Here is a 15,828-nt window from a genome sequence, read left to right as displayed (position 1 = left end):
GCACAGGAGATGCAATGTTAATTGGAAGGCAACAACTGAAATCAGCTTTCCAACACTAACAAGGTTTCCATCAAAAAATTACCATGCGAACCCCTTCATATTCTCCACACTCTGAATCAAAAATTCCCAGGTGTACGCTAAAATGGGGAACACCCTCCTGCATTTCATAAAACAATCAGGAAAATTATGATCTCCACCCATCCAAATGCAAACAAACGATATCAACTTGCTGTTTGATTTGGTGTTAGTCAAACATAGTCTGAAAATGAAGTATTGAATCTTACCATAATTTTAATGTGCATTGACACTTATAATTGATTTTAGTTAGATACAAAGATGTATCATTTCAAGAACATAGAAAATTATAGTATTTATTTCTTGATTTAACAGAATAAACTAAAAAGAAAATAAAAAAATGTTGTCTAAATTTATGACGTATATGTTAAATATTCAGAACGATAAAGAAAATATTTTACCAAATCATCTTTTTTGATGAAATTATGATAAAAATAACATAAATAGAAAAATTATATTCCTTTTGCCTTAATATGCATTGACAATGATGTGCTTGCTTCTGTCCAATTTAAGCATTATAAATTTAACCATAAGCGCAATCATCAAGCTTTACAGCATCTACTTCAGGCCAACAATATGAGTCCTCTAATTCTCCTACAACTGTGCAGACAGTGATAACATTAAGATCTTGTTTGGATGCTCTGACATCTTATCCGGCGATAATTTATATTTCAATCTAGATTTGGCCAAAAAAATGAGGAGTTTGAGGAGTAATGCAATTGGAACATAGTATTTGACCATAATGGGAATTCTTTACCCATATCAATTCATGTAAGTAAAACATCTTTTCAAAAGGAATGCACCATCTTTTTTTTTTTTTGCGGAAATTACCCAATGAAATGGTTCTTTGGTCGATTAAGACTCTTCTCCTCTAGGGTTGCCCCTTTTCTCATCTTCTGCTAAGATTCTTATTCGATGGATGAGATACCGAAGCATCCAAGCATGGTCTTTCATCACTTAATACTGGCCACTTTATAGCTAGCAATTATTGTTTATTATCTTCACATCTACTAATTTTATCTTTAATTTCTCTATTTACTGATATTAAAACTCCATTTCTATATTATCCTTCCTCACATACATAATTTTCTTCCATCACTAAAATTCATATATTTGTTCTCTATCTATTTGTTCTAGGTACAAATATTAAAATTGATATGTTCTAAAGTAGATAAGAATTTATGCAACTGAGGTAGTAATAAAAGGAAATATATTGAAATCTTAAAAGTCTATCAGTGTTGCATATGCGAAAGTTACTACGCATAAAACTATTAATGCTGATATATTCTAAACTAGATCCATTACGTAGTCATGGTTCTGAAAATTCAAGGTCCTGGGAGGGAGGACTGGAGACAGACCTGACCTTCGGAATTTTTAAACAAAGTGACTGCTCTAGGATTTCTGAAGTACACGAGGGATTTTTTTCTTAATAAAATTGATGTAGTAATAAAAGGGAATATGTTGAAATTTTAAAGGTTATACTAGTATTGAGCATGTACCAAAGTTGAACATGGAATTAGTTGACTTAGTATGCAAAACACTTTTGTACATTTCTACTTGTCTTATTCTGAGAGAATTATCAAATTCATGGATCACATGGCTGGAAAAAAAAATATAGCTCAGATAATTTGCATGTAGGAGCAAAGGAACATCACAGTTTTGCGAGGTTTATGACCAAGAATATTTAAAAACAAGCTTAGCATACAAGACTTTGCATCATGAGAGGAAGAAATATTACAAGTGAAGGCTTACAGCAGTGGGAAATGAAATCCTCTGTTTATACTTGACCTAGGACCATTATAGACAGACCAATCTATGATATATTAACTCACCTCAGAATTCTAAAGGAGGGAGATACCAGTCAACTGATGTTTATACAACACTGCTATATTATGTCTCTTACATTGATTCTGAAGAAAACAAGTTCCAGCACATTCTCAATTGTCAAAATTAACTCCAACACTTTCCCTTATTTTTGAAGTCTGTTTAAAAGAAAATGGTGTAAATTCCACCTTCATTCCATAAGGATGAAATGAGAAACACAGGCAAGAGCCTGAGAAAAGGTAGGTATAAGCAACCTACTTCCAAAACAGAAAACTCAGAGGACTATACAATCAAAAAACATCCTGGGCTCCCATCCTGGTATCCCTATCTCGCCAAATCCACCTCCATAAATGTTACATATCAACATCCACACAGAAGAAACAAAGAACAGAAAAACTCAACCCTGCACAATATTGGTCAGCTGTACCCTGATTTCACAAGATTTCTTGCACTTCTAAATGAAGAAGTCTTTATGGCCATTCCCATGGGAACAGGTTGTACGATGTCTTCTTTTGCTTGCAATATATTGAGTTGAATGTTTCTGGCACTGGGACTTGTCCTAGTGGTTAAACCCCTCTGCCTAGAAACCAGAGGTTTTAGATTCAAATGTGTGACGTGCATCTCCCAGTACTGGACCCAGGTAGTTATAGCATGGTTGGGCTGCCCTCCCTTTCTTGCCAAAAAAAGAAAAAAAAAGTGTTTTCAAATATTTCTCGTTGCACACGTACATATCCCATCGATCTTCATGCTTCTTGAAATTTGCTTTGTTTGTTCTTTTGGATCAATGACTGTTTTCATATTTGGCATAACTTCTATAACTCAAAAAGTTCTCCAATTCAGATGAAAATTCAAATATTCAAATTTCTTTTTTTTTGAAGCAAATTTCCATAGATTTTTGAAAAACATGACTTTATAAAATCTGTGTTTTCTTCAATTCTATATCAACTTTTGCCTTATTATTTTTTCATCAAATCATTCATTTTTTGACTTTTCCTCTTTGTTTTCTTCTTTTGAATTCCCAATTTATTCTGAATTCTCAAAGTTTTCTTCTTCTACTTCACCAGTTGCTTCCTGAAAGTCATTTTCCTTTTTCTCCTTCAGCCCCTTTCACCAAATTTGATAGTCTTAACCTTTTCTTCCTCACATTCATCTTTATCAAAATTTTCTTTGAATAACTTGTCTTCATCCAGATTTATTTATCTTGCCATAGGACTTCTTACATATCACTAATTTTTCTGGTTTTAAACCTTGCAAAAAAATCTAAGCAGTTAAATAGAGCTCGATTCAATAAAAAGTTGTGCTCTTTGCGATAACAAATTATCTTTATGTTTCCTCTTTGTTCTCTTCTTCTTTTTGCATTCCCAATTTATTCTAGCTTCTCAAATTTTTCTTCATCTACTTTGCTGGTTTCTTCCTGAAAATCATTTTCCTTTTTATCCTTCAGCTCCTTTCACCAAATTTGACATTCTTAACCTTTTCTTCCTCAAATTCATTTTTTCTTGCTTGGGAGCTCCTTATATATTATTAAATCTTCTGGTTTTGAACCTTGCCCAAAACTCTAGGTGGTCAAAAATAGAACTCGAGTTAATAAATTGTTGCACTCTTTGTGATAGCTAGGTCAGATTATCTTTCCTGTTTCTCTTTTGTTTAATCCCCTTTTATACTTCATATAAACTTATTGCTATACTCTCTTTCAATTTAATAAATGTGGGTCTCCCTCCCTACTTATCAAAAGAAAAGAAAAAATGTTAGCTCGTTTTTCTTCATGTTGATGTAGAATGCCCTATGAGGCTCTGATGCCACTAGTAGGAAAAATGAGAGCATGATGAATGGGTCCAATATGGATCTAATATTCCAAAGCTTGGACTCGAACCAACTCACTTAAAGTCCTAGAGCGAAGTACTTGAACATAATTAACCGTTATGGAAGAAAAGCAAAGACAGAGATTTTCCAAGTCTTGGCCTCATTCCGACCATTCAACCAAACATCAATCCAGCTACTCCAAAAATCATTGCCTCGTTCATCCAATAGTAGCTCACAGGGTTTGAAATTTAGTAAAATCACAGTTGAATCTGTGAAAATGTAATAATTGATTATATTCCAGTAATTTCTATTCCCAAATGGGGATGATTGGAGCATCAAGTAGAAAACCAGAAGATGATCCATATGAAATTGCAAGAGGAGTATTTGAGCTTATTGTGATTTTTCCTTTGCTGTTAAAAACTGCTGATATTTTTAATAAGACAATAAGGAAAAAAGAAACTCCTGCTACACATGGAATGCTAAGCAATTACCACTTCAGAAGAACATTTATTTATCTTTCAAATTAAGACTATAAATATTATCAGAGTTGAACTGAAAATCTAATCAGGAGAAAACTTCTGATAGTCTAATACCCGAACAAAACCTCATATATCTCTTTCAGACTTAAAATGCCATTCAACGTATTCGTAAGTTCAGTCCCTGTACCATCACTAAGAACATAAAAATTTGCAAAAAAAAAAAAAAAGAATAAACGAAGCAAAAAGGGAGGAGAAAGAAAAAGAAATAAGGAAAGCGTGCATTCCTTCTATCAGGTCTGCATACGGTCCCATACTACGGTCGAGTAACAAGAACAGGAGAGAAAAAAGAGCTCACGAGTTTGCCGAGTTCGAGGGGCCTCCTTTCTCGACAGGGGCGGCTACAGGTGGTTGAGCTCTCACGTGGATGACTGGGCTATGGCATTCCCATGTGCTTGCACTTTTTTTTTTCCTGCAGCAGATGACTCTACATACATAAAAAAAAAGAGTAAAAAAATAGCAAATTTCAATGCTCTAAGCAACTCTCTCCCCAACCTATAGGCCCCTTTCGAGTGATCGGTCACATAAGAGGCCACCCAATCTGCGGCTCCATTAGCCTTTCTATAAACATACTCGATCTGAAAGGCAACGTCGCCACTAACCATGGCCTGAATGTACCCTTCTTTCCTTCACTGATTTTATTTTGTTTCCAAGTTTCCTGCAACCTATATGTTTTTGTTTACCACAATTATTCGTGCTAAATTACACTGGACCGTCGTACTTGCAAGTAAATTCTTATGTCTAATGATGATGGGTCAGTTTATTCTAGGGCCAATTGGATGGCAATCTTTGTGATCAATCATGATGGACTTATGCTATGAAAGACTGCAGCATCGTTACCCTAAAGATTAAAAGACACCATTATATCTGATGCCAGTCGGTGTGTTTATTTATTCTAGCAGCTGCTCTCAATTAAAAAAAAAAGAGTAATTCTCATGTCACTCAAAAGATCCAATTAAAGTTCCTAAATCTAGTACACTAGGATAAAAATGATGCTTTTAACCTCTCTATGTGCCATACTGAAAACTAGGTTGACACTTTTTTTAAAACGTTTTATGACAACCATAACACAACTTTTTTTTTTTAATAATTCTCCTTAATGTATGTTTGAAAAATCCGGTGAGACTAATATTTAGTAACATAGAAAGGCCCGAGGTGTTTTCGTTTATCGCATAGTGATCGCTACGCCTTGCCCTCTCCATCTCCCACTCCCTCCCTCGCTGGTCTACCATGGTGAATTTTCTCAAAAAGACCCCTCATATTTTCTCCTTTTTTTTATTTTTATGATCAAAGTTATTTCCACCCTTCCATAGATAGAATTGTCTCCAAATTCAGGCTACCCAACTTGATATCCAAAACCTCCCATATCCCCTATGAAACTAAGCCTTGTTTAATTTGTGAATAACTGGGAATAAATTTGAATAATATCTACTTATCTAGCTTAATTGGGCCAAACGACTTTGCCAAAAAATAGGAATAAATATTAAAATTTAAAAGATTAAAATGTACTTTTCCATTCTACTATATATAACTTGATTAAGTTTTCCTAAAATAAAAAAAACAAGGAACTTATCTTACTGATTTATGCAAATACCCTGGATTAAAAAAAAGGTGGGGGTTTCTCACCGGCGACGCTGGAACCACCGCCGGAGCTATGGACGATCTCTGCTCCCCGCGCGCTCTCTCTTTCTCTCGAGGATCGTGGTTGTATCCTTCGCGCGAAAGAGGGATACGCCTTCCTCCGCGCGCGTCGACCGTTGGACCGTCCACTGCTCGCTTTGAGAGCCGTGCGGGCGGATGAATGACGGAGTTCGGAGCGCCTGTGTTCTGTGCAGTGGACGATCCAACGATCGCCGGGCGCGAAGGGTACGACCACGTTCCTTCTCTCGATCCCTCGAGGATTTGAGACCGCGAGGTGTCCTGTCGGCGGCGTGGAATGATCTCGGAAAGTATCTCTGGCTCGTCCGCAAGGTTACAATAGGACCGCGGGGAACCAGAACGGAGATGACGGGCCGGGGCCGCCCGTTTAGACGGCGTCAAGCCACTTCTCTTGCTAACGGATCAATACCTACCAGCCGAGAAAGAAAACATGATAAAATTATGGATAGGCTATTCACTCGACTTTTCTTTAATTTCTTTTAAATATTTATTTCGTAACTTTTTTGATCATCCGCATCAAATCTCGACCAGTTTAATGGTCCACTATTGCACCATTATCTTCTGATCTTATTTAACTAATTTGTCTAATTTATGATGACCACTCAAATCTCATTTTCGATTGGATTGATATCAAATAATTTGAATTATCTAATAATAAATAATCCTTGCTTAATTTTGTTTTTTTTTTAACTAGGTTTGACTATTTGAGTAGGTTGATGAGTCTGAACTCAAGAGTAGCCGGGCCAATGATAATAGAGCTAACAGGAAAAACTCATCCCTTTCTAGTCTAGATTGATTTGAGTTTCTCTCCTACTGTAGGTTGAGATTGGGATGAATATTTTCAATGAGATCTACTGTTGATACAAAAGCTTCGCTATGATACGTTCAAAAAATCAATAGTATATCATTTAGACTACTCATCCAAATGTAGATGATTAGAATGGTTTACTGGTCAACTGATGGTATAGATGAAAAACTTAGATTTTTGTTAATTAACTAAAATGTTATATCTTATTGCACCATTTTTTCTTTGCTTACTTTTTTTTTATTGTAAACATGCTACCCCCTACATCTCATGGTAATGAAAATATATTGTTATGAGGTACATTAAGATTAAGTCTTCAGTTCATATTTTGTCGCCTAATCTTACTCAATTCACATCTTTGTTGATTTTTCTTTGTAATTCCTTAAATAAAGATTTAGAAAATACCGTATCCCTACCTACACAAGCAAATTATTAATAAAACTTCAAAATAGCTTTTTTTTTTAAACCCAATATCATCTTCTATAGATGACCTCTTTGTAGACCTTGGATGCCGAGTCAAAAATTAAGGTCGCCGAAGTAACTCTGTACCCATAGATCAAGCCATCAATAAGGTGGAGCTCAAGAAAGTTGTGGAATAAGGTGGAGCTCGAGAAAGTTGTGGAGGAAGATGAGGAGCGGTGAGAGGCCAGTTAGGAGACAACATGACTTCCGACGTCTTGGAGTTTTGAATCCTTATATTGGTTAGAGTCACAGGAAGCAAGAAGACTAAAGATGGCAACCAATTCCCAACTAGCTGTCCATATATTTTCCATAATATCTCTTCTCAACTAATGGCAAAGATCAATCCTTCGCATAATTAAAATACAATATATATACCATACCAAAATCCTTGACACAAGTTTTTTGATTTAGCGTTCTAACTTGTTCTGAATCTTAAAACAATCTTAAGGCTCATTCAAAAATGAAAATGCCAACTACGGACTACATATATTTGAACAAAATTCAATTACACATGCCCAACATTTATTTATTTATTTATTTTGTATATGTGAATGCTTTGGCGTCACAAGAATCTTACAACTCGCGTCTATAATTTTTAAAAGGATTGACCAGCTAACCCCCGGTCAGCTACCCTAATCTTCATTACAAATTTCGTGTGTAGTCTTTTGCAATCACTTGTGATGAAAAGCCTAGCATGTTTTTTTTTTTTTTGTGAACAAGAGCCTAGCATGTTGAAAGAATAAAATAAAAGAAAAAACTTACATCTAACAGTGTCATGACTATCCACGAAATCAATCACATAAGATGAATGATAAGAAACTAAGGGACGACTATAATATTCATTCTAATAAGCTTTGGTATAATTCTATTCAATATTAATTAATTAATCATATATGCCAATGCATCAAATATACACAAGGGGAAAGCGAGGACCTTCCCCCTGAATCACAACTTGGATTCATGGAAGCCTGCAGAGGGTGGACGTGGAGATTACAATTAGATCTGCTTGTGAGCTGGGTTTTAGTCCCACATCGGAAGAGGTATGAGCGAAGGAAGAGAGGAAGCCTATAAAAGAAGGCGAAAGGTACTGTCTCAAGCATACCTTTCTCGGCCTTTTGGCTAAGATCAAGTGTAGTATCTGTTCTTATCAGTTTAATATCTGATACGTGGGCCATCGGCCCACCATGATATTAAATTAATTTCTCGTTGGGGGAGGGTTTACTGCAGTGGCTTGCCGCTGAAGCCCTCATGCGTCGCCCACGCGTTGCACTACTGCGCGGGCCTGGCGCACCCCTACTAAATCTAATGTTCCAAGTATTTTCTTCGGCGCCTGGTACCTACGGTTGATAGGCCAACCACCGCTTAATCCTTGATTTCTTAGGAGGATGTTTATTAATATTGATCATTGCAATTATGCCATATCGTAATTAGGATGACTGTATCAAGGAAATATTCGAATTTTGAATTAGACGTGGGCTTATTTTAGGTGAAGCCAGTCATGGGAAGTTGGATGGCCGAACAATTAATTCCAAGTCCTCCACCCAATCGAATTTACAGGATGGTGGTGGTGTGGGAACGTAGTTGAGAGTTTAGATATTGGAGAATCCCCGGAAACGGTGAGTAGATAACATGGAGAAGAATCGAAGTATTTAGAGTTTGTAAATTGGAGAACGCCTCCAATAATCTCATCAGACATGCCGTGGTGTAGTCGGGAGAAGAATAATGTACGGTGGAGGAACCTAAACGTCGAGTGATGAAGTGATCCTTTGCTTCCACCCTGATAGCAGGAATTAGTTCCGTCCCTTTGCCTCCCATGCAAGTAACATTCTTCTTATAAGCACCGTTCCATTCTCAAGCACTTCCAAGGCAGAAAACAAGCCATTCTCTCTCCCTCTCCCGCAACCTAAGTACCATGGTTACGAATGCGAACGCCGATGAGCAGAGCCAGCGGCATATGGAGCATGAGATCCGTGGCATGATCTCAAAGCTCACTCACCAGCTCACAGCCCTCGGCAGGTCCACGGCCAGGAATGATCAGGAGAACGAGGAGGCCGATCACGGGGTGAGGATCATCACACTAGCGGGGGAAAACAAGGGAGCCACGATGAAGGCGGACTTGGAGGAGATGATGGACACCCACGGTGCTCTGCACGATGATGAGAGCGCGATGAGTGCGTACACCAACAGCAACTATCAGGCTGTCAACAACTCGATCCTTCTCGGTGGGACCTGCAAGGCGGAGGACCCGGGTGTTCATATAGTCATCTCGGACTATGCGGACGAGCATGGAGATAGTGACCAGGAAAGCCATGAGAAGAAGGAGAAGAAGGAGAAGAAGAAGGAGAAGAAGGAGAAGGAGAAGAAGGAGAAGAAGGAGAAGGAGAAGGAGAAGAAGGAGAAGAAGGAGAAGAAGAAAGAAGGATCCCAAGGAGAGAGGCATTCAGAGGTGGAAGGTGACGAGAAGAGTGGGGATAGCGAGTAGCATGGCCTAACGGGACACATGAACATGTAATTTGCGTGTACTGAAAAGCGGACGGATGGTAAAATTCATCATAAATAATACTTGATGCATTTTAAATTTTTTATCTAGGGGTCATCAAATTTCCTATGAGAGGTGAACATTAGATCCCATAACAACGAGGGATACAGAAACTTGAGAAGGTCAACTTCCAGTGCAGACGTACGTACTCGGAATCATTGACCTCTTTGGGTTGTATTACTTGAGGGATGACAACACCAAGTTCCATTAAACGAAAAGAAAGCACATCCTATTCTTATGGCATCCATTCCCTGACCAATATGATTTGAGACCTGTCGTAGAAGCCTGATGATCAATAGTGGACTTGTTAATTGGTTCCGGAAAATTCTCTTGGTGCTTAAGGCGTGAACTATATAACAGTTGCTCTTGTGTGGGGATGCTAAACGAAAATCTGGTTCTTTAATTTGTATTGGTGAGCAAGCGAACTTAGGCCAAGATCATATAACCTTTATGTTCGTACGGGGATGCACATTTGAAATTGAGGTCCATCCCCTAAATTGATCTCTAGCTCTTATTAGCCTATATTTATCAAACATCTTATTACCGTCCTTTATTACTGTCTTCAGACATTGGGGATCCCATTTCCGTATACCACTTCAAGTTGTTTAAAAAAATATATTTCTGACAAATTTTTTTTCATATATGTAAAGAAGAGTTTGAAAGTGATTAGGAGGTGGACTCGTCTCATTTGGGGAAGAAATACCTCTGAAAATTTATTGTAGTTTTAACTTATAATGTTAGTAATTTGAGATTTTAAATAGCGAAAACTGTTTGCTAAAAATTAAGAGTAAGCAAATTAAGCAGAGCATGAAGGGAGGGTGTTGTGGGCAGCCAATTCACATAGGATCCTCAACTTTCTTGGACTCTTGCTTAAAGTGGTAGATGGGCTGCTCTATCAGGAATCCAAGGATTTTGCTGGTTGAAACAGTTTGTAGTTTCTATATAGGTTCTCAGGTAGTCGTGGTTACTAGTAGTGCTTGGTGATTTGGAGACTAAAGGAACCAAAAGACTGTGCTGTGTGAGATAGAGGAGCTGATTATGTCTCATCTTTTACTTCACCATGGTTTCAATTGAAGACTATGATGTCAACTTTGACATCATTGAAGGATGTGCTAATTGCTCAAAAACAGCCTACTCTTAGTAGAAAGGTAAAAAATAGAGGACTGTTTCCTTATGTTATTGTTGGGCCTAAAATTATTGAATCTGCAGAATTTGACAAAAACTTGACTAATTTGGATGGATGTCATGCGATTGTGATCTCCATCCAGATGCATTTTTGCAATATGTGTTCATTTTGCTTTGTTCATCTGAATGTTGACTAGCATATATAGTAACATATCATCAAAGTTTTGCTGTTAAACCAGAATTATTGAGAAATTGTTCTACGCCCAAATTCCAAGGTCTATTACAATCTTTTATGCTCGCAATTTTTTTATTAAGATGATTTCACATGCTTCCTTCGTCCCCGCCCCCCCCAAAGAATAGATTCATGCTAATTGTTGGTGGGTACTTTGAAACCTTTGTAGTTCCCTTATTATGATTTTGTTGATCGAGCATCAATGCACAAAATAGGTTCACTATTTCTGGAGCGTATTAAAATTGTCTTCTATATTTGTAAATCAGGTTACAGAAGGGGTTGAGTTGGTTTCAGGTTGAGCCAGCTTGCTTTTGTGTAGCATTTGACAACTGTTGCGATGGACGAATTTGGGGCCATGAGCCGTCTTTCGCGCAGAAGAAGGATTCGCTTTCTTTAACTTGCAGTGTTGCTTCAAGATCTGTGCAGACAGTAAATGATGGAGTTTAGAATACTTTGAGAGCTGTGCAAGATATGATCTAATGGTTAATTTTGCCAGAAAAGAACAATCATTCTTTCATTCTTTCATGGGGAAGATAGAACCAAACCTATGACCAATAGTACGTGTTGCTTTGGTTCTTCTTTTCGAGAAGAATTAGGCAATATAATATACATATGGACCTGTTGTGATGGACTTGTTGTGTCTTCAAATATAACCTCGACATTTTTGGAAAGAGAAATTTCAAAAGGGAACTTGCTTGTAGTGGAGTAATGCTGGATCCCCTTCCTTTTCATCAAGAAAATTATGAATGTGGGGGAAGCATCTATTGGCATTTTCGCCCTTGTTATCGGTTATTGTGCTATTGCTAGGTCCAAACAATTAATATTTGTCATGTATATACTTACAGGCATCCATCGTAAACATCATTTGATTATCGCATGAATTCCTTCCATGCAACCAGAAATGCGCTTGAGAAGATTTGAGATGCGAACTACTATAATAGTCCTTGTATTTCTTTTCAAAGAAAACCACGCATTCATTGAACCAAGTCCCCGTTTCCTTGTTGCATGCGCCCAGAAAATATTAGGATTTACAGACGGATATAGTAGATATAATAATAACCTGCAACCTATATATCTTCCTACAACAGCTTGATACGTTGTTGTCAGATGCAACAAAGGCGGGCTCTCAAGTCTTGATTAACCATTCCCTTGCGATCAATCTCGTGACTCGGTTCTCGATGCATCTAACAAGTCCTGAGAAACCATTCTCTCAAGTCATGTACGTGACTGCTACATTCGAATTAACCTTGGATCCAGTATATCTTGCAGCGATCTCGCTTCCTTCTCTACTTTCGTAAAAACCACCCTGGCTCTGTCGCCGTCTCTATCTCCTGTCTCTCCCTGAGAAGAATGGTATCCAGGAAAGAGTCTCCTCGTGTGAGGATGGCCCTTTGTTCATCTAAAGTTTCCCTCCTCGTGGAACGTCTCATCTTCGTTAGTCTTGGCGCTGCACTCGCCTTCCTCCTCCTCTTTTCCTTCTACTCGTCCTCCCTTACTCCCACCCTCGCTCCCAGTCCCACTCCCTCCACCGATGACTCCATCCCGACCTTCTATGACGACCCATCCCTCTCCTACACCCTCGACGGCGGTCACCTCTCCAACTGGGACTCCAAACGCCGTCACTGGCTCCGCCTCCATCCCACCTTATCATCATCATCATTCATCCAGGAAAAAGAGGAGCGGGTCCTCATGGTCTCCGGCTCCCAGCCCAGCCCCTGCCGGAACCCGGCCGGCGACCACCTCCTCCTCCGCTTCTACAAGAACAAATCCGACTACTGCCGCATCCACGGCCACGACCTCTTCTACAACACGGCCCATCTCCACCCCAACATGACCGGGTGTTGGGCCAAGATCCCGCTCATCCGGGCGGCCATGCTTGCCCACCCGGAGGCCGACTGGATATGGTGGGTCGACGAGGACGCTGCCTTCACCGACATGGAGTTTCGGCCGCCCTTGTCCCGCTACCGGGCCCACGACCTGGTGGTCCCTGGATGGCCCTCCATGGTCTACGAGGAGAAGAACTGGGTGGGCCTCAACGCCGGGGTCTTCCTCATTCGCAACTCCCAGTGGAGCCTCGACTTCCTCGACGCATGGGCCCGCATGGGCCCGCAGACCACCGAGTTCGAGGCCTGGGGCCGGATCCTGGCCTCCAAGATCAAGGGCAAGGCCGCCCCCGAGTCCGACGACCAGTCCGCCCTCCTCCACCTCCTCGTCTACGAAAAGGACCGCTGGGGTGACAGAGTCTATCTAGAGAACGACTATGACCTCCACGGGTACTGGGCCGCCGTCCTGGGCCGCCTCGAGAAGTCCACGGAGGACTACCTCGCCATGGAGCGTAGAGAACCGCCGCTGAGGCGCCGGCACGCGGAGAAGTCCACCGGGGCGCACGGGGAGATGCGAGGGCGGTACCTGGACCGCGAGGCGGCGGCCGACGAGTGGGAGCAACGGAGGCGGCGGCTGCCGTTCGTGACGCACTTCACCGGGTGCCAGCCCTGCGGCGGTGGGCACAATCCGGCGTACTCCAGGGAGAGCTGCCTCGCGGCCATGCAGCGCGCCCTCGACCTCGCGGACGATCAGGTGCTCCGCGCATACGGATTCCGGCGCGTTGATGGATGCGGCGGCCACGTACGGCCCCTGCCGTACGATTTCCCCTCGTCGTTCGGATTTCAGACTCCGAACGAGCCGGTAGCATGATTCGATGGACCACTGGTGCGATTTTAGAACAACTTTGTATTGGCCTGATTTGATACAGAGTCAGGTGGTGTTGACTGTTGATTGAATTTTTTAAGGAAATCTTTTAAAATGAAAACTGATTTTAATAAGCAAATCACCGAGCAAATCACAACATTTAATAATTGAGCTCTAACATTCTATTTTTGCAGCTGAGAGTAATAGATACATGCAATCATGCCATGCTTGAAGGATCTCGGAGATTTGGAACGTCTGCTGCCTTTGAATTATATCCACCGTCCACCATGGACATTAAGTCAATCTAACATCGCCAGTTTAAGGATGGAGCTTCGATAATGATTTGGAGGGATCAAATTAATACCTACTCTTCTCCTGCGTGAAAACACTAATATTATCCTGTTTATATTGCGTATTAAGTATCAGCCTGATGTGGTAGACAATAAGTGTGATGATGTGGTAAGACCAGATTAGTCCAGCTCATAGTTGATGCGGCAATTAAGGTAAACTATGCATCCTCTTGATGTTATCGGGCCAAACCAATTTTGACCGATCTAAAAGCTAGGCTGAGTAAAATAAAAACAATGGACCTCCAAGGTCATACATCATCCAACATGTCAAATAAAGTTTTACAGCTTAGACGGACAGTTGTTCAGCTCATTAACCATCCCAAGCCGACCTAAGCCCTCTTATTTCAGATGGCGGCTCTAATACTTCATTCGAAAATACACTCTTTCCACTACGTCAAAAGTTAAAATCTATTATAGTGATCCCAGAAGACCTTAGTTACATTAAATCCTAAGATAGTTATCCTGGATAGTAACAGCACGTCCCTCAATAGTTATTGCATGCCGCTAGTCTATTATACCATGACTTTAGGCGGTTAGAACACGACCATCAGAAGATTTCGGATCCTACGGCTATATATCGACCTAGAACCTCAGTATAAAGGTAAGACAAAAAAGAAGACCTAGAACCTCTGTATAAAGGCAACTCTTGAATATATATATATATATATATATATATATATATATATATATATATATATATATATATATATATATATATATATATATATATATATATATATATATATATAGGGATACAAATGACACACCGCCCTATTTTGAGGATGACAATATCCTATCATCTAGATTATGTTTTCATTGTGTTTTTTGATTTCAGTATTTTCCATTCTTCCATGACGTTACAGTCTGCCTCTTTCTCTTCTCATATCCGATAGAAAACTCTAACAAGATTATAAATCACGAGAAAAATAAATCATATAACCGCTTAGTAAGTCAATCACATAATTACATCATACATCAGCATACATTCACACACGCAACATAAAAATATCTCAACTATAACGTTCAGATTCGATAATTAATGAATGCATTTTTCTTCCAGCTTTGGATTCAATGATCATTGCTTTTTTGACTATAGTAAATTAGTAATAACAGATATGTCTTCTGCAAATAGCAAATATTAAATTATAATACATCAGCATTCAAAAACAAAAGAATACCGGAGACAATTAAGACCCCAAAGCGAAACAGTCTTACCGGTTGCTCCATCTTTGATTATATCATTAAAATTGTCAAAAACGAGCCAAGATAATCCCTTATTTTATAGAAACTGCAATGCTTACAGCAAATGATACATCAGGGACAACCTTTTGACTCAGTCATAAACAAGCTTCTCTTATTAAAGACTTATATCCGTTCAAAAATATGATTGCATTTCAGCATGAGGAACCACAAATGCATGACAAATATTGACAACTCAAGCAGTTCCAACCATGCAAACAACAAAATTTCAGCATTTTGAGTTGACTGGAATATTTTTCCAACTATTTTTCCTGTAGTGAATGAATTAGCAGCATGAAATGATGAGCCATTTCATCTAGAGTTCTCGAGCTTGTGGCTGATTTGATCCAAAGATGAGTTGGGTGGTAAGTAGGAAATACATGTACTGGCAAACGCTGCAAGATTTCAGGGATTTCAAAAAATTAAAGATTTAGTTTTGGAATGGCTGCAACGGTGAAGGCATTCCTTCCACCTCGCGTGCGCTAATAACG

At 39.5% G+C, this 15,828-nt stretch overlaps 2 protein-coding genes and 1 non-coding gene across 3 annotated transcripts; all 3 read left to right on the top strand.

The window, feature by feature from the left end:
* The first annotated feature begins 8,238 nt into the window (after positions 1–8,238).
* LOC103703522 (uncharacterized) lies at positions 8,239–10,148 on the top strand. Its single transcript, XM_008786397.6, has one exon. The coding sequence runs from the start codon at positions 9,077–9,079 to the stop codon at positions 9,644–9,646; it is 570 nt and encodes a 189-aa protein (XP_008784619.2). The 5' UTR covers positions 8,239–9,076; the 3' UTR covers positions 9,647–10,148.
* Positions 8,263–8,460, top strand: LOC113462502 (U2 spliceosomal RNA). Its single transcript, XR_003384951.1, has one exon. It is a non-coding gene; the product is annotated as a U2 spliceosomal RNA (small nuclear RNA).
* A 2,193-nt stretch (positions 10,149–12,341) lies between the features above and the next one.
* On the top strand, positions 12,342–13,879 carry LOC103703596 (putative glycosyltransferase 7). The gene has a single exon (XM_008786505.4). It carries the CDS (start codon positions 12,411–12,413, stop codon positions 13,752–13,754), a length of 1,344 nt encoding a protein of 447 aa, XP_008784727.3. The 5' UTR covers positions 12,342–12,410; the 3' UTR covers positions 13,755–13,879.
* Positions 13,880–15,828: the final 1,949 nt, after the last annotated feature.

The sequence above is a fragment of the Phoenix dactylifera genome, chromosome 3, assembly GCF_051530095.1.
Source record: "Phoenix dactylifera cultivar Ajwa chromosome 3, Ajwa_hap1_PhDact_Kaust_v1.1, whole genome shotgun sequence".
In the NCBI taxonomy this organism is placed as follows: domain Eukaryota; kingdom Viridiplantae; phylum Streptophyta; class Magnoliopsida; order Arecales; family Arecaceae; genus Phoenix; species Phoenix dactylifera.
The sequence above is the reverse complement of the archived record's forward strand: the minus strand, read 5'-3'. Positions and strand labels throughout refer to the sequence as shown.

Coding starts and splice junctions, on each gene's coding strand:
- LOC103703596 (XM_008786505.4), top strand. CDS start 12,411: ATGGTATCCAGGAAAGAGTCTCCTCGTGTGAGGATGGCCCTTTGTTCA.
- LOC103703522 (XM_008786397.6), top strand. CDS start 9,077: ATGGTTACGAATGCGAACGCCGATGAGCAGAGCCAGCGGCATATGGAG.